Here is a 23172-nt window from a genome sequence, read left to right as displayed (position 1 = left end):
ATTAATTGTGATTTTATAGGAAAAGAGGGCAAATTACAATTGATTTAGATTGTAAATTAATGGTATAAAGGTTCATAGACGGGCAATGAGTTAGCATTGAAAAAAAACGTTTTACTGACAGTGTTTTGGGAGATACAAAAATGGATTAACTGCAAAAGTGATAAAAGTTTGATTATAAAACGTTTGAAATATTAAATCAAGTGAGTGACAATTAAAAATGAAAGAATAGTTAATTAAATAGTATTAAGATTGTTGGAGATTATAAATGAAGAGAGGAATGATGATTAAATTGATGATTATATGAGTAGGTTTTTCCATTAGTAAGTTGAGGATTGTGATGATGGATATGGAAAATGATGGTGAACAATTGGATTATAATCTCGATTGTAGTTGGAAGTGTAATTGTTGAGACAACTTTTAATTATTCCAGAGAAATTGTAGATTTTGTGTAGTAAATCCATGTGTCCATTCCAAAGAGTAATTGCTGACGATGATGGAGAAGAAGAAGATGATGAAGAAGAAGAAGAAAAAGTTGATGAAGTTGATGATTTAAAAGAGGAACATTTAGAGATTAATGTTGATGCAAATTGTTCTCGAGAAAAGTTAAGTGTTAAAAGAATTAAAATCATCAAAGGTAAATCTTTTTCGATTAAATTGTAACGTTTCAATTCTTTAGCCATTTGGAACATTGTAAATCGAATACCAGAAAACCGATCCTTTCAATTGTTCTTCAATAATTTGTCTTCCATTCGGCCAAAGGATTGAATTACTTTCACAATCAAAGTGCAAAAGAATAAATAAAATCGCAATACAATGAGCCGCTTCTCGTACACCAAGGAATCGACATTCAGCTGATAATGAAGTAAATGGTGGAAGACGAGATTCAAAGTAGATCAATTTGTTTGTCATTCGAAAATGAAATTGAACATATGAAATGTAGAAAGTGTCACATGAACCCGAATCAATACATTCCACGTAATTAATCATCATTGGTTTCAGAAATTCACTGTAATATGAATTTAAATTGTTGAACATATTTTCCAAACTATTGGCACGTAAACTCCGTTCAAGCGAATCATCATTTGCTTTATTTAAACAAATATCAGGATTCATTCCAATTTTAAGGCATCGACGTAATCGACATGATCGACAACATTTCCGTCTATTAGAAGCATCAACTGGACAATTATCGTTGTTTGATTTACATGCATATTTCATTCCTTTCATAACTGATCTTCTAAAAAAACCTTTACAACCTTCGCATGTAAATGCATTATAATGTCGACCAGTTGATTTGTCACCACAAACTTGACAATGTTTAATTATCATTGTCGATGTCGATGTCGTTCTACCTGATCTTGTTGTATCATCTGCAAAAAAGATAAATAAATATTCAAATATTAGAATATTAGAATAAATGATGAAATCAAAATGAAAAGAATAAGAATAATAAAAAGAATAACAATTTTACCTTTATCACTTTGATTAGAATTATTTAAAATTCCATCAGAACCACCACTTGTATCAATAATCAATTCTCTCGTCATCTCCGTCAAGATTATCATCATAATCTTCATCTTCATCATTCTCAGATTCGTTGTCGTCATTATCGTCATAATCTTCCTCTCCTTCTTCTCCTTCACCTCCTTCTTCATCATTTCCATTCAAATTATCACCAACATTTAGATAATTATTATATTGATAATCATTTTGGCGTTTAATTAATTGCAGTGCTGAACATTCATAGTCATTGGATGATGAATTTAGTCCAGGTAATAAAATAGGTTTACGATCAATTAATTCTTGTTCAGTCTCAATTGTATTATTACCACAACCAACATTCCAATGTTGATTCAATGGTTGATGATAATTAATCGGTGAACTCAAATTCTCCCAAGTAAAATGACCACTACCTGTAGAAGAAGCACTTAAAATTTGAGAACATTCATCACCAGAATATGAGAAACACCACCAATTCCATTCAATCCAATTCCTAAATTTCCATCATTAACACCAACACCAACACCACCACCATTGTTATAATAAGAATTTGAATAATCTGTTCCATCAATCAGAGTAGATGAAAGAAAGGGTGAAGAAAATGAAGAAACACCAAAAGATGAACCAACAATACCAGAAGGAGAAGAACAAGATGGCGACAAAGATGGTAGATGATCCGATGTGATTAAAGAGGAAGAAGAAGGTGAACCTGAAGATGAATACCAATTATTAGGTCGAGAATAATCAACATACGGAGAAATATGTTGATATTGATAACAATCAGGACCATAATCAATTTGATTTCCAATCGAAGGTAACAAAGTAAATCTTGAATTTTCCATAATCACAATTAAAGATCAGAATCATCAAAATACACCAACAAACAAACAAACAAAAAAAACGAAAAGAACGTTAAACAAACAAAGAACAAATTCAAAAAAAAAGAGATAAAAACAATCAGACAAACACAAACTTAAGAATAGAACAAAATAAAACATAGAAAAAATTGTTACATCAGATTAATTAGAACGCCAATTAAGATCTTGATGCGAAAAAAGTATCAAGACAAAGGGCAACAAATGAATAAGAGAATAGAACAAAAAAAAACAAAGTTAACTCTTTTTCTATTAATTTTGAATATAGAAAATATTTCAGTCATATAATAATCACAGTTCAAGGTTTCAATTAAGTTTTGACCTTAATTGCTGTTTGATAGAAACACTTTTCTTATCAGTTGAGAAAGTTAATCATCGGACAAACGAAATTAACAAGTGAAAATAAATTGTCTTCTCTGAGAGAGACCACCGACTAATTTAAATTGTGAGAAAACAAATTAAACGAAGACAGAGAAAAGAAAGAGAAATTGTTACAATGTAACATTTGCGAAAAAACCTCCTCTCTTTTGTTTCCCTTTCGACCAATTAGAAAGTGACCGACCATTCGAGTTAATTGTTAACCATTTTCTTTCTGAGATTCTGTCTAAATGTTTTCTTTTTGAAATAATTGTCTTAATTGGCGTTCTAATTAATCTGATGTAACAATTTTTCTGTTTTATTTTGTTCTATTCTTAAGTTTGTGTTTGTCTGATTGTTTTTTATCTCTTTTTTTGAATTTGTTCTTTGTTTGTTTAACGTTCTTTTCGTTTTTTTGTTTGTTTGTTTGTTGGTGTATTTTGATGATTCTGATCTTTAATTGTGATTATGGAAAATTCAAGATTTACTTTGTTACCTTCGATTGGAAATCAAATTGATTATGGTCCTGATTGTTATCAATATCAACATATTTCTCCGTATGTTGATTATTCTCGACCTAATAATTGGTATTCATCTTCAGGTTCACCTTCTTCTTCCTCTTTAATCACATCGGATCATCTACCATCTTTGTCGCCATCTTGTTCTTCTCCTTCTGGTATTGTTGGTTCATCTTTTGGTGTTTCTTCATTTTCTTCACCCTTTCTTTCATCTACTCTGATTGATGGAACAGATTATTCAAATTCTTATTATAACAATGGTGGTGGTGTTGGTGTTGGTGTTAATGATGGAAATTTAGGAATTGGATTGAATGGAATTGGTGGTGTTTCCTCATATTCTGGTGATGAATGTTCTCAAATTTTAAGTGCTTCTTCTACAGGTAGTGGTCATTTTACTTGGGAGAATTTGAGTTCACCGATTAATTATCATCAACCATTGAATCAACATTGGAATGTTGGTTGTGGTAATAATACAATTGAGACTGAACAAGAATTAATTGATCGTAAACCTATTTTATTACCTGGACTAAATTCATCATCCAATGACTATGAATGTTCAGCACTGCAATTAATTAAACGCCAAAATGATTATCAATATAATAATAATTATCTAAATGTTGGTGATAATTTGAATGGAAATGATGAAGAAGGAGGTGAAGGAGAAGAAGGAGAGGAAGATTATGACGATAATGACGACAACGAATCTGAGAATGATGAAGATGAAGATTATGATGATAATCTTGACGGAGATGACGAGAGAGAATTGATTATTGATACAAGTGGTGGTTCTGATGGAATTTTAAATAATTCTAATCAAAGTGATAAAGGTAAAATTGTTATTCTTTTTATTATTCTTATTCTTTTCATTTTGATTTCATCATTTATTCTAATATTCTAATATTTGAATATTTATTTATCTTTTTTGCAGATGATACAACAAGATCAGGTAGAACGACATCGACATCGACAATGATAATTAAACATTGTCAAGTTTGTGGTGACAAATCAACTGGTCGACATTATAATGCATTTACATGCGAAGGTTGTAAAGGTTTTTTTAGAAGATCAGTTATGAAAGGAATGAAATATGCATGTAAATCAAACAACGATAATTGTCCAGTTGATGCTTCTAATAGACGGAAATGTTGTCGATCATGTCGATTACGTCGATGCCTTAAAATTGGAATGAATCCTGATATTTGTTTAAATAAAGCAAATGATGATTCGCTTGAACGGAGTTTACGTGCCAATAGTTTGGAAAATATGTTCAACAATTTAAATTCATATTACAGTGAATTTCTGAAACCAATGATGATTAATTACGTGGAATGTATTGATTCGGGTTCATGTGACACTTTCTACATTTCATATGTTCAATTTCATTTTCGAATGACAAACAAATTGATCTACTTTGAATCTCGTCTTCCACCATTTACTTCATTATCAGCTGAATGTCGATTCCTTGGTGTACGAGAAGCGGCTCATTGTATTGCGATTTTATTTATTCTTTTGCACTTTGATTGTGAAAGTAATTCAATCCTTTGGCCGAATGGAAGACAAATTAGTGAAGAACAATTGAAAGGATCGGTTTTCTCTGGTATTCGATTTACAATGTTCCAAATGGCTAAAGAATTGAAACGTTACAATTTAATCGAAAAAGATTTACCTTTGATGATTTTAATTCTTTTAACACTTAACTTTTCTCGAGAACAATTTGCATCAACATTAATCTCTAAATGTTCCTCTTTTAAATCATCAACTTCATCAACTTTTTCTTCTTCTTCTTCATCATCTTCTTCTTCTCCATCATCGTCAGCAATTACTCTTTGGAATGGACACATGGATTTACTACACAAAATCTACAATTTCTCTGGAATAATTAAAAGTTGTCTCAACAATTACACTTCCAACTACAATCGAGATTATAATCCAATTGTTCACCATCATTTTCCATATCCATCATCACAATCCTCAACTTACTAATGGAAAAACCTACTCATATAATCATCAATTTAATCATCATTCCTCTCTTCATTTATAATCTCCAACAATCTTAATACTATTTAATTAACTATTCTTTCATTTTTAATTGTCACTCACTTGATTTAATATTTCAAACGTTTTATAATCAAACTTTTATCACTTTTGCAGTTTCTTAATCCATTTTCGTATCTCCGTAAGTACTGTCAGTAAATTTTGTCCTCGAAGCGCTTGGACTCTCAATGGATTCAATCTTTACACCGATTGTTTAGTTTGTTTGCACTTTTATTTTGATTGCTTTTCTCTCAATAATTATCACAATTAAAAAAAAAATTTAAGGAAATTTTGTTCTAGAGAAAAAAAAAATCACTCATTTACATCGGTTTTACATGTCACCAAACCCAAAGAAGATGATGACTTTTCCATTGGAGATTCACTTGAAGCCGCTCGATTAAATGACCTTTGGCTCTTCAATGGCGCGGGCACTTGAGTCTTCGGTTTTTGTTCATCAAGGTGTAAACCAGAATCTTCCGATAATGATTTTTTCAAATGAAGACATAATTGATTTTCTCTTTCTGTTAATCTTTCATATTCTGAAACCTTTTGATGAAGTAAACGCTAAAAGAGAAGACAAAGATTTTGATTGATTATTTTTCTCTTCTTTACATTAAAGGTTAAGCGTAATTACCTTTAATTTTAGATACTTGATGTGTAATTCAACTTTACGAACACAATCTTCAAATAGAACAACCATTCTCATGGTTTTCTCACAGCTTTGAATATACTTGACCAATGTCCGATGATCAGCTCTCTCCATATCTCGACCATTAATTGACAATATTACATCTCCTGGTCTCATTCCTGCTCTAAATGCTGGACCATTTTTATCAACATAATCAACGTATGTTAACAATTCAATTTCACCATCTTTTCTATGATGTATCCCATAAGTCTATAAAAGAGAAAAGAACAAAAGAAAAACAATTAGATTAAACAATTAAATTGATTAAACCAAAGACTTACCTGTAAGGTGAATCCAAAGGAAGAATTTTTTCTCTCAACAATTATCGTCCGTCGACGTCGATCTTCATCTGATTTAATATAATTCATTAGGAGCACCTTAAGCACAGTATTACAGTTAAATCAAGAAAAGCACAAAATGGTGAAAAACACCGAAATAAAAAATCAAATTAAAAGACAATAGAATTAAGAAAATCTGAACAATCAAAGGAGAGATGGATAATCGAGATGAGAATAAAAACCAAACAACATTTACTGTTTAGGAACAAATCATGACTCAACTTCCACCCAAATCACAGATGGAAAAGTAACATGTTGTCTACTCAAGTGAACAACAAAATTTGAACTAAACAATTAAAATTAATTCTAATTAATTGGGTAACAATTAAGAGAAACAATCAAATGAAAACAAACCAGAAAGATAATCCGATTGACCAAAATTGAAAAAACTCCCTCTTGGGGCGACATCTGCCGGTGGAAGAAAGAAACAAACGTTCGATTAATAAATCGATCATCTGATTGTTAGAGTTAATCAGATGGAGAAAGAGAGAGAAAAGAAAACATTTATAATGATGATGAGAATGTGAGAAGAAAAATATGAGAAAGAGAAAAAAGAGAGTAGAATGAATAATCTTCTGAGTCGATTCAATTCTTATTCCATGAAAGCGGCTTTCGAATAGTATTCCAAGTGGTTGTTTCATTGCCTTCGAACACCAAACATGGTAACAGAGTAAAATTTTCTTCTTTCTTTTTACCTTTTTCTCTCTCTCTCTCTCTCTCTTTCTCTTCTCCTTCTTACCTTTTCTTCATTCTCATAAAATCAACCGCATCTCAGCTGAGATTTTGATCCACCGCCATCATAACGAGTCCAAATCCACGTTCAACCCTTTGGCCTATTGTGTTCATTAGTTTCGTGCTTCTAATTTGTAAATAAACAAAACTGACCATCGACTGACCACCAAAAAAAACAACATCACCTTCATCATCAAGTGACTAATCAAACTTAATTGTGACAATATTTGGATACAAAGGGAACCTCAGCTTACACCAAAGGTAAGAATTTTTTTTTCTCGAGATTCTATCAATCAAAACTACCTTCATGTTGGTAATCAGTTGATTTCATGATTATCATGATTGTCTAATTCAAGCTAAATTGTCCAATCGAATGTCAAAATTACAAAATTAAGATAATCACATAACAGAAAACATTTTGATTGTTCTGATGCAAACACTTATCAGTTAATTGTCCAACGATAATCACACTGATTAAAAATCAACTGATTATTAAACATAACCAGAAACCCTAAAGGTTAATCAATGATTAATTGTAGCAACAAAATAAGCTCACGATCAAAAGTCACGTTAACCATTAATTGTTGTAAACCAATTTAATTGCTGAGAACAAAATGATTAAAAATTAAACAATAAATCAACCGGTTCCATAATTAACCTAAGTAGTTAATTGAAATTTGCGAGAAAAAAAAATTACAATCAACCGAATAGCCTAAAACTTAATCAGCGAAAAGTGTTTAACAATTAAAAATTGTAACAATTATGTGACCAATGAAAACAATATAATCGTTGGTATAATTATTAATTTACTCGTTAATTGTCAAGGTGAATTAATTGATTAGGTAACTAATTGATTAAGGGAAGAAAACACTTTAAGGTCTGATGATTGTTTCTCAATGAAATTTAATCATTAATTTGATTATCAACTGTAAACTTGAAATAGGATAACAGATTAATGATTAAGTTAATCATCAACTATCATGATGAAATTTACTAATGATGATGATAAGAAATGATTATCATCATGATCGCCTTGAGATGATAACAATACATTGGGAGGAAACTGATAATCAGTTTGATATTATTTTTCACTCCCATTTCATTGGGAGTGTCATTGGGGAGTGATAATAATAATCATGATCATCATGAAGATAATAATAAATGATTATGATGAGTGGTTAACCTAATTCACTTCAGATATCAAACTAATTACAATCATTCATGATGATCGTCATTATGTTAATATGTTATCACTTTTCATGAACATGAATAACAATCATGAGGAAGAGCAAAGAAAAACTCATAAAAAAGGTCACTAGGTAGCAAAGATTACATGAGAATCATGAATTCACCATGAACATGAGATGAAAAAGAAACTAAAATTAGAACAATTTGTTTGTTAGAATTAAAGTAAATTCCAAATGTTACAAAGTTCCATCTTCTTTTCGAGTTGTTAATTCCAAGTTTTTCTTGTCTTTTCGTTGAGAAATTCTCATGCATGTTATCATGAATTTCGTTCTGCAGTGATATCGAATATCTTTCTCAGCATTTTCTTCTCAATTCATGACATTTATATACATGGAGAGAGAGAGAGAGATTTTCTGTCTTTTCCAATTTTCTCTTCTCATTGTTGTTCATGTATATTCTTATCACCTTGTTATCATCATGTGTTCTCGTAAAGCCAATTACTGAAATTGCTGAGCTTTGAGCTTCCAGAACTGAGCATATTCAATCAACCTTGGAACTTGAGAAAAAGGAAAGAGAAAAGAAAGAAATAAAAACCAATGGCGACAAAAGAGAGAAAAGAAAAAGAAAAATTCTTGATATAATGATGAACAACTCAATATTTCATGGTTATATTCTCATCTTCTCATGGAATCATATTAGTTGCTGGTAAATTGCTGACTTATTACTTTAATATCAAGAATATGATTCAAGGTAGAAAATGGAATTGAAAAATTGTGAAAATCTCTTGAGAAAATAATATGAAAAGAGAGACGAAGACGAAGAAGAAGAAGAAGAAAAAAATTGAGCTCAGATTATCTTCATGTTTCGTTTATATTATTATCATGAACATGAAACTTTCCATGAGAAACTGTCAAGAAAGTTATTGTTATCATGAAGAAGAAAAATTTTCTCTCCAAATTGATCATCAATGAATTATTATCATCATCATTATACTTATTCATCATCTCCATGACAATCATGAATTCATTTCGCCAAAGATATTGACATGATTGACAAAACTTTCTCTCAATAAAAATGCTCAACAATCATGATTATAATTCATGATTACAGATTAAATTGTTACAATCATCATTTATTGACGACTTACTTTTTTTTCACCATTAATATCAATCAATTTCTGTCAATAATTATTAATCATTCATAATTAAATCTCTTGTAATCTAATACAACATAATAATGATTAAGTTAATCATTTAGTGGCGTTTAATTGAATTCATGCTTCATGATTGACTGAATAATTTCAATTGAATTTTAAATTGGAAGAGAAAATTTTTTTCCTCATTTTCTTTATTCATAATAATCGATATGAATAATTCAATTTCAATACAACATTTTAAATTGTTCATGATTACACTTTAATCATCGGTTGACAATCAATCGTATTTACTGTTGATAATATTTATTCAAATTTCCAAAGGTTAAGAAACAAAATAATAAGGTCAGAATCTCATGTTAACCATGAGATAAACAAAAAAGTTCATGATGATGATCATGTTTTCCCTGAATAATTCATTTGATATGACAAATTTTTCCCTCCTCCTCCGGGTTCATCTTATATATTATCAGAACAATTTGTCTCACCCCTCCCATTGAATCTGATTCCTGAAAAATCAACATGATAAATATTCAGGGCGTTTCACCGGGAGCATAGTTATCATTTGTCTCTCTCACTTTCTCCCCAATTTTGAATCATTCATTTTCATGATGATGAATTTAGATGATAACTGAAGTTGTAATAGTAAGATTTTCAATCACCTCAACTGTTTCAATTAGTTAATTGTTTCAATAATCATGTTTACTTCAAGTGAATTGTGATTCCATTGGTGATAATCATTAACATGAATCAATATTTTCAATGTTTATCTTTGAGTTTTCCTATCATGAGCCCTGATTTTCATGATCGCCTTGATTGTATCTCTCTGATGATTTATTTATACTGTTAACAATTTATTGATTATCGGTTTATCGATAATAATTTAATCATAATAATAAATAATCATTTTTTTTTCTTCTCCTCTCTTTCTGATCATTGTGTTAACTCATAATTCTTGTATTATTATCAACTCACCATGTCATTGATATTATTACCATGATTATTATCATGATGATGTTTATGATGATTACTATTATGATGATATTGTCTTTGTAACTTTATTTTCATTCCTATGTGTAATATTTATCATCTATGCTGATGATCAACACGATAATCCCCATTTCATGTTGATAATGTTGCTGATAATATACAAAATAAATAGATTTCCTCATTCCTCAGAATTGGAATACAATTTTTACTCAGTTACCATGAAAATACATGATTACATGTATGATACAATCACCCATCAACTCCCTTAAGTCCAACCTCTTAAAACTTATCTCTCATCTTTATCATCATCATCATAATTTTATCTCTCTCATGATGATAATGATGAAAAATATCTCATCTCTCTCTCTTTCATTCATTCCTACGTGACCTGATTCTAGCACTTACAGGGGATTCAACACAAATACTAATACAACAATCATTTCAATTTAATATTCAAGAGATGAAAAAAGTTCAGTGAATTCAGAGTTAACCATGTTATCAATGTCTCTTCCATGACATTTATCCGCTTCGATGAGATCTCCTTTTGTCTTACTGATTACAATCAAATTATTGATTTAACTTTAAGCTTCGTCATCTCTACGACACTATGATGATATTGATTTTTTACCACCCACCCCACCCACTCAAATCCACCCTCTCCTCCTCCTCCTCCTCCTCCTCCTCTTCATCCATTTTCATAATAATCATTATCTTGGAAAATTTTTCCCTGTTAATTTGCTGACCAAGGTCAGTTTTTGTTATTCCTGTTGGTGTTGTTGTTGTTTCTTGAATCCACTTAACTTTAATGGTGACAATTTAATGATTGTCAAGAAAATTTGATCACAATTAAAGTTTTTTTTTTCCTCTCAATTTTTCTGCAACAATATTTACATTAATTAATCAGTTTCCTTTCATGTAACAATTATGATGAATTTTTATTAATTACTTTTAATCATTTTGATAATTAATGCTAATTGTTTATATCCATTATCAGTCAACCATTAATGTTTACAACTTGTAATTATCAAATTGACACTTGAAAAGCCAATTGAATTTAAATCGTAACTAGACAAACTATTTACAATTTAAATTTCTCTGGTTTAATTAAAGTACAAAACATAATATTTGAATATCTTTGTGATTAGGATAATCTTTTAATCCTTAAGATTATCATCTATTAGTTGAATGAATGAATTTCATGAATTGAATCATTTGTTGACAGTTTCCATTTTCAGGGTTATAACTTTCATCATGATTAAAATCAGTTATCAGATATTAATAGAAAAAAAAGTTTCAACATGACTTCTTGAACATGAACAGAACTCATAATATCACATGAACATGTTAGAAATCAGAGTGTTGAAGATTTTGAGAGAGATAAATTCATGAGAGTGATGAACAAGATTCCATGTCATTTTCCATGTACTTCGAACTCTTCACCAGCCCTATCCAGTAAAATGTTTATTGTTCTTCGATTATTTTCCAACCTTATGCTACAATGTTACGATTTAAGTTCTAAGACGAGAAATGATGACGAAAATACTGATGATTAGATGATAGAAAAGAAATCGAATAGAACTTTATACAGAAAAATTCAGCTACTTTTCCGTTTTCTTTGTAAGATAACTCGAAAATCACTTGGATGTACATATCCATATTCAGTCTATCGAAGTTTGGTCAATACTTGTTCGTCATAATTAAGGTCACAAAGGTTATTTGAAGATCATTTGAAGAATTTTTTGTGGGACCTGTGAAGTTACATTCGATTTGTGACAAAGGCTTACAATTTTATTTATTTTCTGTAAAAAGTCATAACAAGTTCTTGATTTGAGTTCAATATCAGCGTTTTTTTATCATGTTATCAACGCATTACTGCACAATTAGGCCTACAAAAGTATTAGTTCTAAACTCAAAGAATTTTTCATGAATATTGTTCAAATCCAAATAGCTCAAATCATGAGTCTCTAGAATCTATCTCAACTATCAAGTTGTAGGGAAAATTAAAAAAAAACATTTCTGAAAATGAATGAGTAGCCCTGTATCGTCAACAATAGGATAATCTGATTATACTTGAAGTTTTTGAGAATCCAGAGTGTAAACAAATTATCATGAGATAATCTGATGAACCATCATGAATATTGTTTCTTTTCACCTTCATCATCATCACCCTGAAAGTAATATTATATTTTCCTTACCCCAGCACCAAAGAGATGAAAGTTCATCCATGGATACATGATAATGTATCCACCATGTAACTCTGATTGAAATTTCCCATCAGCAAAAATTAGGTTAACAGGTAAAAAAAAGGGATAAAGTGAACATTGGATCTTCCTCTCAATGTAATCTAATATCAGATGATGATGATGATGATGAGCAAAAAAGTATAAGCAAAATTTTTACCCTGAAAATGTTGAATTTTTATTTCTTTTTTTGTCATTACTTTAAAGTCAAGTACTCACAGGGTGGATAAAATCATGTTCAAGTTTACCACCACAGGTTAAAATCCCCACACCAACAATAACATTGTTGTAATCTCATGTATCTCAATGTTTATCAAATGCAAATGTATATTATCATCAAGTGTATATTGTAAATGTAAATGTTACACATGAATTTGGTTATATCCTTTTTTTTTGCTAACCACTGTAACTTGAAGTGTAATTCAATTCACAGGTAATCAATATTATGATAATATTTTACATTTTCCATTGGAAATGTTTTATTAATCTTGAAATGATTTCGTTGATAATCAAATAATAGATAAACATTCAATGTAATATAACAACAACAACAACAACAATTTACCTGGAAACTTTTCCCTCGGATAAGTTAAAGATTTTTCTGATTGTTTAGTTTTGATTTTCGGGTCAAATCCATTTGAAAAGTTTACTGTATCAATGGAAGATGATAATGATATGGTTCATGATGATGATGATGATGATGATGATGGAGATGATATTGATAACATGGTTCGAGTGTAAACAAAAAGTTCTGATAGTTGATGTGATCCTCCCACTTTCACTTATCTCTATTTACCTTGATCATCATGAATGAACTCTGTTATTTACTGATAGAAGATATTTTCTGAAATATCTTCCTCATCATCTGGTCTCTCTCTCTCTCTCACTATTTTCTCTGATTTATCTTCATCATTTTCTTTACATTTCCACCTTTTCTCACCTCTTGAGATGTTTCCAGTTACACGTTTTCTGTTTTTCGATTCTCTTTCAAATTCTTTTCACAAGTCGAACAATTTTATTACCTCCAACTCTCATTTTATCATCATTATCATCATCATCTGACTTATTATCATCTTCCTTTCATTGAAAGTATCGTAAATCTTTAACATCCAATACATTGAGAAAGTTAATATTCTTTCAATCAACTTATAGATTTTACTATTCACTGATCACCAACAAACTAACTGATTACGTTTTCATGGTAACTCATTGATAATCTTTGAGTTTTCAGTGTCCATTTTGTCCACTACATAAGTCTAACTGTATAAGGGAATTGGAAGATAGAAATTGCTTGTTATAAGAATGTGCAATTGTCCAGCAAAGGGGAAAAAATTGATCACCATTGAATCAGAAATTTCGATAAACTCTTGATTCATTTGATCAGAATAGGAATCTCATTGATTTAAACTTATCTCTATCTCTCTCATTTCCGTCTCTCTTTACTACTTTCTTCAATTCTCTTTCACTTACATGTTTCTTCATGGAAATTGTCATCTAACTTCTAACCATCTTATCCAAGGAAACGGAAATATCTCAAGTCATCAGAAAATAAAGGGAAAAGAGTAATGAAAAGGAAGAAATAAAATTCCATTGGAAACTTATCGATCTCTTAATGTTCAACTGGATGGAAATTTTTCTCTGGTGATTATCTTTCAATCCATGATTCCAGTTGAATTTAAAACGATAATCATCATGTGATGATTTCTGATTTCATTCAGCTGTTAATTCAGTTTGGAAATTATAAGTTAATTTTGACCATTCGATTTGAGTGAATTCAATCATTTCAACCAGGCAGGAAATTCTGAATCTGAAGAAAAAGCTGAGAGAGAAAAGAGAATGAATTTCTCTCCATCTTTATTATGTAATAACTTTGAGAATACGAAGATGATAATGATTGATTTTTCATCTTCCATCATAATGTATCATCTTCTATTTTTATCCAAAACTTTTCTTCCTTTTTCATCGTCATCATGGTGAAGTTTCCTGAAGATGAGCAGAGAACTTGAAACAAAGATTGATTGAGAGAAAATAAAAGAAATGCAAGAGTGAGAAGAGGAAAAATAATGATGATAAGAAATAGAAGATGAAGAAGAAAAAAAAAGAAATTAGAAGAAAAATTCTAACATAAAAGATGACCACCATGTCCAGTATTCCATGAAAACAGAAAATATCACCAACCATGAAAACGATTCTGATAATTCATTGAGCTCACATTCTGTCTCTCCATAAAAATGGATTACTCAAAGTTTTCCCTTCTCATGAAATCAAAGTGGTCAAAGTATATGAAAGAAACTTGATGACCAATGTATGTATATAATACCCTCCAGATTCTGATCATGGGGTTATCATGATGATAAACTATTGATCCTTTTCTCTTACATTTTGTATATATATCATTTTCTCCTCCATGTAACTTATCATCTCTAATATTATTACATCAAAATAATATCTCGATGATTACATATGTACATAATATCCAATGTGTGTGTAACCATGAAAAAAAAGTTCATTTTATTCAGAACATTAGTTGACCCAATTTTGGTTATTTCTTCAATTCTATTCAATATATTATATTTATCTCACTTTTCCACCTTAAATCCAACCCTGATTCTCATGCTTGGTTAACTTATATCTGTTTGGATTATCATAATCAGGTTCATTTGGGTGTTTAACTTTCAATCTATTATCATTATTATCATCATACAAAAGTCTAATCAATGTCATGAACATGAAAATTCAATAAATTCAGTGATTATGTTGTCGTTGATTATCAGCATAGATTCAATATGAATCAATTTTCATGAAATTTGATGAACAAAAAAAAGTAGTTATGTTGAACAATAGATTTTGATATTTGATTTTTTTACTCACCAAATGATGGAAGATAAATCTTTGTATTGTATTTTGGATTAGTAATATAACTCATATGATTAATGAACTAAATTCATTTCTCTCATGATCTTGTTGTTGATTCATTTTGTTATCAATGAAAATTTATCAACAGGTTCCATGATTTATCATGAAAATGTAATAACTCACTTTCATTTGAAACTTTCAATCAATAATAATCACAATTAATCCCTACGAAGCTAATTGTCAATAGTAAGCAAGTAGCAGAATTTGGTTAGTTTCATCTCACTTTCTTTGCTTCCTATTCAAAATGTCTTCAGTCGTTTTCAAACCTAACCCTTTCAACTTTTCATTTGCTGTTGACCCCGACTTTGATTCTGTTTACAATCAAGTTGCTAATCTGCATGTGGAAAACATGAGTGCCCTTAACCTGGTACCAGTTCGTGTTCAACCTCCATTTATGCTAATCTTTTCCCATACTGCATTGGCGATGGCTTACTTTACATATTAAAGACTGTTAATTAGTCACTCTCACTAACTATAATACGTGATATGGAAGATGACTGTGGACATTTTTAGACTATGGATAAATTAAGATGTAATTACTATTCTCTGTGTTCATCATTGTTCTAGCAGACTCAATCCCGTAAGAATCATGCCTAAAGATGAAATGACCATCAAATGACCTTGAAACGTGTTTTTTTCTACCAATGATCTGAATAACCTTGATACAATTGAGTATCTCTTAAACTTATGTCAATCAAACCTTGAGTCTCTAGTACTTATAGTTGCTGAGAAGATCGCAAAAAAACATCGGCGAAAATATCAAAATAGCCTGTATTGCCGTTCATTAGTTTAATCTAATAACTTGACTCAATCTTGATTTCATTAACTGTGGTTATCATCGTTGTAAATAATCAGTATTAGTGATCAATTAACTCATTGATTTATACAGATTTTATTCTGATTAAATTGTTCTGATCTCATAATCAGAATCATTCTCATGGTAATTGACTTGATCTTCCACTTGATGATGTTGAAATTTTAAACACTACATCAAGTTTAATGATCTGAAATGTATATTGGTATGAAAGTGATTAACTATTAATAATTACGAATGATTAGTTGATTAAGTAGATCGCAAAACTAACAACTAAATTTTTAAACTGTTTAAACCAAATGCTAAGAAATTGTAAGATTTTTGTTGTTTAATTTGCGAATTGAAGTTTACTCATCATCATGGAAATAACTTGATTATCATGATCTATTATTCACTCAACATATTATCTTGTTAATGTATTCCCTTCCCTGAACTTTTATCCAGAACTTTTTATCTTATTCTTTATCGTTGAATTAATATTTAACTTAAATTTCCATCATGACAATATCAATGTTAATGAGAATTTTTGAAAAATTTTTTTACTCATTCACTTAACCAAATTTTGAATATCGATTGTAATTGTAATTGGAATTGTAATTATTACAATATAAAGATGTTAACAATAACAATTGTATCGTTGAATTGAATGTTTCAGAATTGATTGTTACAATTTAATTACAGTTCTTGAATAAATTTCTGTTTCCCATGTAACTTTACCCACTTTCAATTGGATGATGAGGATGAAGAAAAGTTTGATTACCATGAAAATGAATGGGAGAAGATGAAAATTTCCTGAACAGAAAAATAAATAACCAAATAAAGTTCACAGGAAATGATGATTAGTTTTGAGTTTCATTTGATTAAAGTTCATTCAGAGATTTTTTTTAAATTATCGCAACACTGAACACCATGAAAATCCCCATCATCCTCTCATGAAAATAAATAACCAGAGTTATTATCAACATAATTCCGATCAATCTGCTTTTTATTATCAATATTTGCTGGTTGGCTACAATTTAATTTCAATTGTTTATCATGAAATATCAGAACTCTGAAAGTTTCAGTCATTTTATGTTATATGATTTTCTTGTTATCCTCTTATATTTTTCCTCCCTGGAAATGTATCAGTTTACGATGAAATTGGAACTTTTTTTTATCTCTTCTCTTTTTCTTTTCATGTTATCATCATGATAATAGTTTCACTGAGTTTCAAGAATTCTGAAAATGAACAATCTTGAAACAATCAATTCGTTTCCCTTTTGCGTTCATTTCAATTTCCAGTGTGGTGGTTTTTTCCTTTGCCAATTTCTCCATGAAATCAAGTGATCATGATTTTCATGAGGAATCATATCGATTCTGAGAAAGTAATACAACTAAATTTATCTATTCTATCAATTGTTTATTTTTCCTTCTCGAAAACTTAATCAACTAAATTATCAACTTTTCCCCACTTATCTTGATCTCTCTTTGCCAATCTCCTTCTCACAATTAACTTTCACTTAATTGCGCTGAAATTTACACTAATTGTGCAGTTAATTGTTACATTTTAACGGTTGATAAGTTTTCTATTATTTAATTGCTTTATGATTAGTTGATTCTCGGTCTAAATTATAATTCATCTGCGTGAGGTGAATTTAATTGTTTTGAATATAGATTAACCATTTCAAATCAATGGAATGATTAATAATTGACCAACTGATTATTATTATTGATTCTGGTTTGACCTAAATTGTTGGTTAATGAGCTGAGGATTGAGATAAATATCACATACACACAGTTGATGATAACAAAAACTAAATAGTCAACATTGATTTTCAATTGTTTCCTTTCATATTATTTACTGAGTAACATTAAATTGTTGATGATGTTCAACTTGAATTCTGATTACATGATAAAACTGATTGATAAAAACTCAATTGCAACGTCAACATTAAACTGAATTACTAAATAATGATGGAAGTGTTAACCTTTAAATAGATTTACCCGTTAATTAAGTAACCCAATCATGATCACAATCAATTAATTTGCATGAGAAATCAATGAGTAAATTATTTCCTCACCTTCTAATATAAAAAAGATTTGATTAACTTTTCTTATTAGGTCGATGACATTTTAATTAATTGATTGTTATCATATGATGATAATAATGGTTGGGAAACATTATCACTGTTACTTAGAATCTAGTTGATTAACTTAATTTTCTCAATTAATCACCAAGATTCATCTTAATTTTGTATAAAAACAATCAGAAAGTTCATGGAAATACAAATGAAACAATGAAAACTCTGAATTCTCATGAAATAAAACATTGAAATCTATTAATAAATATGTATTTCCATGAATTCCCCTGAAAATTCATTGTGAGAGATAATTTTTCATTGTGTATGAGTCTCATGGGCTTGAATCCATTTCATGATGATTATCATGATCATCTTCAAAAATTTTGTTCAGAACTTGATTCTAATGAATATTAATAATAATGTTTCTTGTAATTTAATAGTTTATTATTATTTATGTTGAGACAAAAAGTTGAACTCGATCCTGAAAGATGAGGATAAATGATGAGATCGATCATCATGTAACCCGATTGTTTCTCTGCTTGTTCATGATCAGAATTCATTGGTGACCAAGAACTTATACCGATATTATTGAAAGAAAATAGAATAAAATTTGTTTCAATTTTCAAAAATCGAAAAATTTTTCAAATTCAGTGAATAAAATGATTGTTACTCAGAATTTATCGTTCGAAAGTGATAATAATAATAGTTATTTGCTGTTCTTTTCTGAAATTTTCGACATTTTTCAGCAGATTTTCAATCAATTCTAATTGTTTACTAATCATTTTCATTATCATGATGATGTCGATATCAGACTAGAGTAAATATTGATAATGTGACATTGGAAAGATGATTTATCATCATCATCTTGAAGATTTATTAGTTAATGATAGTCTATTATTAGTAAATGAATTGAAGATGTTTATTTAATAATGAAAATGAGTTTTGAAACAATTCATTGATCATCTTGGTGATTATATCAAACTAACTGTTAATTTTACCATGAAAATAAGTAAAGTCAATCATTTAATTGAAAGACTGATGACTTTTGATGATGAAAAGTTGCAAAAGAGGATTGAGTTAGATGAGAAAAATCATTCTCATGCTCTGAACTTCACCAGAACTTTTTTTCTTTTCATGATGAGTTTTTTTTTCTTTGCTCTTCTCCTGCATCATATAGATGGATGTTTTATCCTTAAGGCTTATTTATCATCATCATGATCGTCATCATCATTATCTTGTCAAAATAAAAAGAGTAAAACAAAGTAACAAGAAAAATGTGATTATCTTTTCATGGATTAATGATAATTGTTGAAAACAATGATGATTAAGAAAAAAACATTAAGATTAACAGAGATTAACTATTCTTATATGTAACTATTAATATTATTAGCCATAATTGTGGATAAATCTTACAATACAATTAACTAATCACAATCAGAGATAAACATGAACACTCATTTTTATCACCATGAAGACAATCACGTAACTGTATCAATATCAGGAAACCATTTTCTTCATTTTCTTGGGTGTGGTATCAACAAAATGCTAGAACCGAGTTGATTATGATGCAATTGATTGGACTTTCGATGAACATGATACTTGGAATCAGAATTGGTAATTTGAATTATCATGGAAAACTAATAAAACTAGATTAATGAGAATAAGAATTTTTTTCTCATGGAATCTTTTTTTCCCTTCTCTTATCCATTCATTTACTATTAACACCCTGAGGCTAAATAATATTATCTTTTTTTTATCTATTCTGATATATAATTCATTCTAGTTTTGGTTAATATCATGATAACATTGATAGATTGATTCGGTGTAGCGGGTTGAAGATTTTGTGGGGGAAAAAGTTCTAATACTTTTTACAAGTTCGATAAGAGAGAGAGAGAGAGAAAATTGTGATTATCTTTTTTTCCCCCGTTTATCATGACGTAGATTCATGATAGATATATAATATTCATTGGAAGTTCAATTGACCCAGTTGGAATTTATTATTATTCGGAATTTTCGTCTTCTTCCCCTTCATGTTTCAGAATGTAAATGGTAAAGGTTATCATGATTCCAAGGATTTCATTTATATCACTGAACTTTCATTCACGATTGATGAGATGGATAAAATTACTATTATCATGGTTTCAGGGGAAGGTTGAGATGATGAGGAAGATAAAAATAGTTTTTCCTCTCTTCCATTTTGTGCTACTTTTTGTTTTCCTCTTTCTTCATGTGAGAATTCATTGAAATTGAATCACCATGAAAATATAATATTCATTGAAGCAACTTGAAGTTTTTCATGGTTCGATTTGTTTTCTTGTTTATTTTGAGAAATTAAGAATTAAATCTAATTCAGTTGATACATTTTCACATTGGAATAGTTTAATTATCATATTAATGTTTAATTACTTTTTTTTTTAATTGTCCAATTAGTTTTGTTACGTGTTAATTGATTTTGTTTGGGTTAAATTACTTTGTAAGATGATTATGATTGACAGTTAATTGTTATTATCTAAATTGGTTCACTTATCATATTGATGGTGACATTTAGTATTATACAAAATTAATTTTTACTAAACAATTAAGTTAATATGATAATAAAAATAACAGTTGATGTAACAAAATTATGGTGATATTAATTAATGAAGAAACAAAATTGTGACATTATCATGACAACAATTAACATTTAGTAAATAACATTGAGTAGATTAACATTAATTAGATTAAGTTTTTGTAAACAATAAGCTTTTCATGATTAATTGATAGTTAATTGAAATTTTTGCTCGTTAATTTGATTCTGTGGCAATTAACTTGAGCCATTGGATTTAAGGTGATGAGGATTAAATGATTTACATTGATTATCATTTGGTTGATCACCTTTTGATTGATCAGAACTGATTTGATTATCATGATTATTATTATGATAATTTATTTTTCCATAAGCATCATGACTGTGGGGAGTGAGTATTGGGTGGGTGACCTGAGGAAAAGGATGGAGGAGGCTTGAAGATGATGAAGAAATTTGAATAAGGATGATGAAAGTGATGATGATGATGATGATAAGGATGATAAATATTCTGAAAAGAATGAGAAAAAAGAGAAGAAAAAAAATCGAATATATGAAAAGAATGTGATAAACTAAATTCTTATTCAATGAACTCCCTGAATTCTTACATGAGAGGAAACTTTTTCTCTATCAATTTTTGCTCCACCATGAAAATTGAAAATCTTTCTCACTCACTAACTTACTCTCTCATCGTCATGATAAAAGGATATACAGTGGATTTGGCAAAGAGCCACCCCACCCAAGTGAACCTCTTTATTGATGATTCCATTAATTTAATGTACCGAGTCTTTTGTTTTCCACCCTCAAAATATATTGATAATCTTGAAATGGGCTGAAAATTGAAATCAAAAATCATGAATCATTTTCACCATGATAATAATGAGAAATATTGACTTGAACTTTTATAACATTTTTCTACCATTTTTTGATTGATGTTGATTATCTCAACTTGAATGAACTTTTTCCCATGATAAACACAATTTCAAAGGTTTCCCCATACACAAACTAAACCAATTAACTATCAAACTTTTAATCATATCAACTTGAGTTGATCATCTGAATCTAGATTATATTTTTTCAACACCATTTTCATGAGGATAATAAACTCAACTAATTGAAATGAACTCTTTTTTTATTCCTGTTCGTTGTTTACTCTGTTTACAAACAAATGAATCAACTTGGAAATCGGTGTGTAATCCATGACAATTATCTCATGAATTTCATGATAACTTTTGTAGTTGCTGATTTGCTTTTTTTCCCTTTTCTTCTGCTTAAAAATGTGAGGGTTAAGATTCTAAGGGTGGGGTGGGTGCTGGAAGAAAACATTAGATTTATTTGTTACAGAACAAGTTACATGGAGCTTACATGATGATTCTTTGCTTCAGCTAAGAGTCGATAAATTAATCTCTCTCTCTCTCTTTCTTAATAAGACACTTACATGTCTCTCTGTTCATGAGAATCTTTCAACACAACATGATACGAATCAATGTTCCTCACCCAACCCACCCTGACTATCTCATAATCTCCTTCTATTCATGTAAACAATGTTAAGATATTTATTTCCCTCAACATTGAATTCTCATTCCCTTACACAGAACCGATGATCAGTGTTATTATTACATTTGAAAAATTCTGATATAAAAGTTTCCAAATTCATTTTGAAATATTCATTTTTCATCCTCCATCATTTGTCATCTTCAATATTATCGTTCATCTCTCTCTCTCTCTCCTTTTGCCTCTCAATCAGTCCACTCTCCTGAAATTGTATTAACATAAATAATTGTGGATTCAAGTTGAATATATTCAACTAATCAAAATCCACTAGATGAACATGAAGTTCTGGATAAAAAAAGAAACTCAGAAAGAAAAGTATTTACTTTATTTCTCATGAATCATTGAATTCCCATTGAGTTACATGTTGAATTTATTTCACATTTTCTGTAACATCAATTTACTTACCTGTGCAAATCAAATCACCACAGATGCTGATGATGTCAATTCTGACATTCAGGTAGTCATGATGATCAACTACATGTTAATCATGATTATTTAAATAATAATCATCATCGAATATGATTAAGATGATGAAATTTGTCTCTCTCTCTTTCTCACTCTTTCTCATTCCAATCCTCATTCTAATTTTCCCACCGAAACTCATACTGATTCTTGCTACTTGAATTGCTTTATTCATGACGATTATCATGAA

At 29.5% G+C, this 23172-nt stretch overlaps 4 protein-coding genes across 4 annotated transcripts in view; 2 read left to right on the top strand and 2 right to left on the bottom strand.

The window, feature by feature from the left end:
* Positions 1 to 98: 98 nt before the first annotated feature.
* Positions 99 to 2704, bottom strand: LOC128394269 (retinoic acid receptor gamma-B-like). The gene is made up of 2 exons (XM_053354574.1): positions 1472 to 2704; positions 99 to 1370 (listed from the first exon to the last, which is right to left on the bottom strand). Exons 1-2 carry the CDS (start codon positions 1662 to 1664, stop codon positions 673 to 675), a joined length of 891 nt encoding a protein of 296 aa, XP_053210549.1. The 5' UTR covers positions 1665 to 2704; the 3' UTR covers positions 99 to 672.
* Positions 2705 to 2977: 273 nt separating this feature from the next.
* On the top strand, positions 2978 to 5488 carry LOC128394267 (putative uncharacterized protein DDB_G0282133). The gene is made up of 2 exons (XM_053354573.1): positions 2978 to 4077; positions 4179 to 5488. The coding sequence occupies exons 1-2, from the start codon at positions 3201 to 3203 to the stop codon at positions 5231 to 5233; spliced, it is 1932 nt and encodes a 643-aa protein (XP_053210548.1). The 5' UTR covers positions 2978 to 3200; the 3' UTR covers positions 5234 to 5488.
* A 6-nt stretch (positions 5489 to 5494) lies between these two features.
* Positions 5495 to 6612, bottom strand: LOC128394271 (general receptor for phosphoinositides 1-associated scaffold protein-like). The gene is made up of 3 exons (XM_053354576.1): positions 6254 to 6612; positions 5919 to 6182; positions 5495 to 5848 (listed from the first exon to the last, which is right to left on the bottom strand). The coding sequence occupies exons 1-3, from the start codon at positions 6338 to 6340 to the stop codon at positions 5597 to 5599; spliced, it is 603 nt and encodes a 200-aa protein (XP_053210551.1). The 5' UTR covers positions 6341 to 6612; the 3' UTR covers positions 5495 to 5596.
* A 193-nt stretch (positions 6613 to 6805) lies between these two features.
* LOC128394265 (alpha-catulin-like) overlaps positions 6806 to 23172 on the top strand; it is a 28404-nt gene continuing 12037 nt past the window's right edge. The window contains exons 1-2 of the mRNA XM_053354570.1: positions 6806 to 6972; positions 7086 to 7303. The gene's annotated coding sequence lies outside the window, so the exon portion shown is untranslated. The remainder of the gene's footprint in view (positions 6973 to 7085; positions 7304 to 23172) is intronic.

The sequence above is a fragment of the Panonychus citri genome, unplaced genomic scaffold (genome assembly GCF_014898815.1).
Source record: "Panonychus citri isolate SS breed McGregor unplaced genomic scaffold, ASM1489881v1 Contig00139, whole genome shotgun sequence".
Taxonomy (NCBI): Eukaryota; Metazoa; Arthropoda; class Arachnida; order Trombidiformes; family Tetranychidae; genus Panonychus; species Panonychus citri.
Note: the sequence above shows the minus strand (reverse complement) of the source record. Positions and strands in the feature narration are given on the sequence as shown.

Bases quoted from the DNA above. Each gene is read 5' to 3' on its own strand.
- LOC128394269 (XM_053354574.1), bottom strand. From the start codon at position 1,664: ATGGAAATGATGAAGAAGGAGGTGAAGGAGAAGAAGGAGAGGAAGATT. The intron at 1,371-1,471 runs GTAAAATTGTTA...TCTTTTTTGCAG, and splicing joins TTCTAATCAAAGTGATAAAG to ATGATACAACAAGATCAGGT.
- LOC128394267 (XM_053354573.1), top strand. From the start codon at position 3,201: ATGGAAAATTCAAGATTTACTTTGTTACCTTCGATTGGAAATCAAATT. The intron at 4,078-4,178 runs GTAAAATTGTTA...TCTTTTTTGCAG, and splicing joins TTCTAATCAAAGTGATAAAG to ATGATACAACAAGATCAGGT.
- LOC128394271 (XM_053354576.1), bottom strand. From the start codon at position 6,340: ATGAATTATATTAAATCAGATGAAGATCGACGTCGACGGACGATAATT. The intron at 6,183-6,253 runs GTAAGTCTTTGG...TCTCTTTTATAG, and splicing joins CCTTTGGATTCACCTTACAG to ACTTATGGGATACATCATAG. The intron at 5,849-5,918 runs GTAATTACGCTT...CTTCTCTTTTAG, and splicing joins TCAAGTATCTAAAATTAAAG to CGTTTACTTCATCAAAAGGT.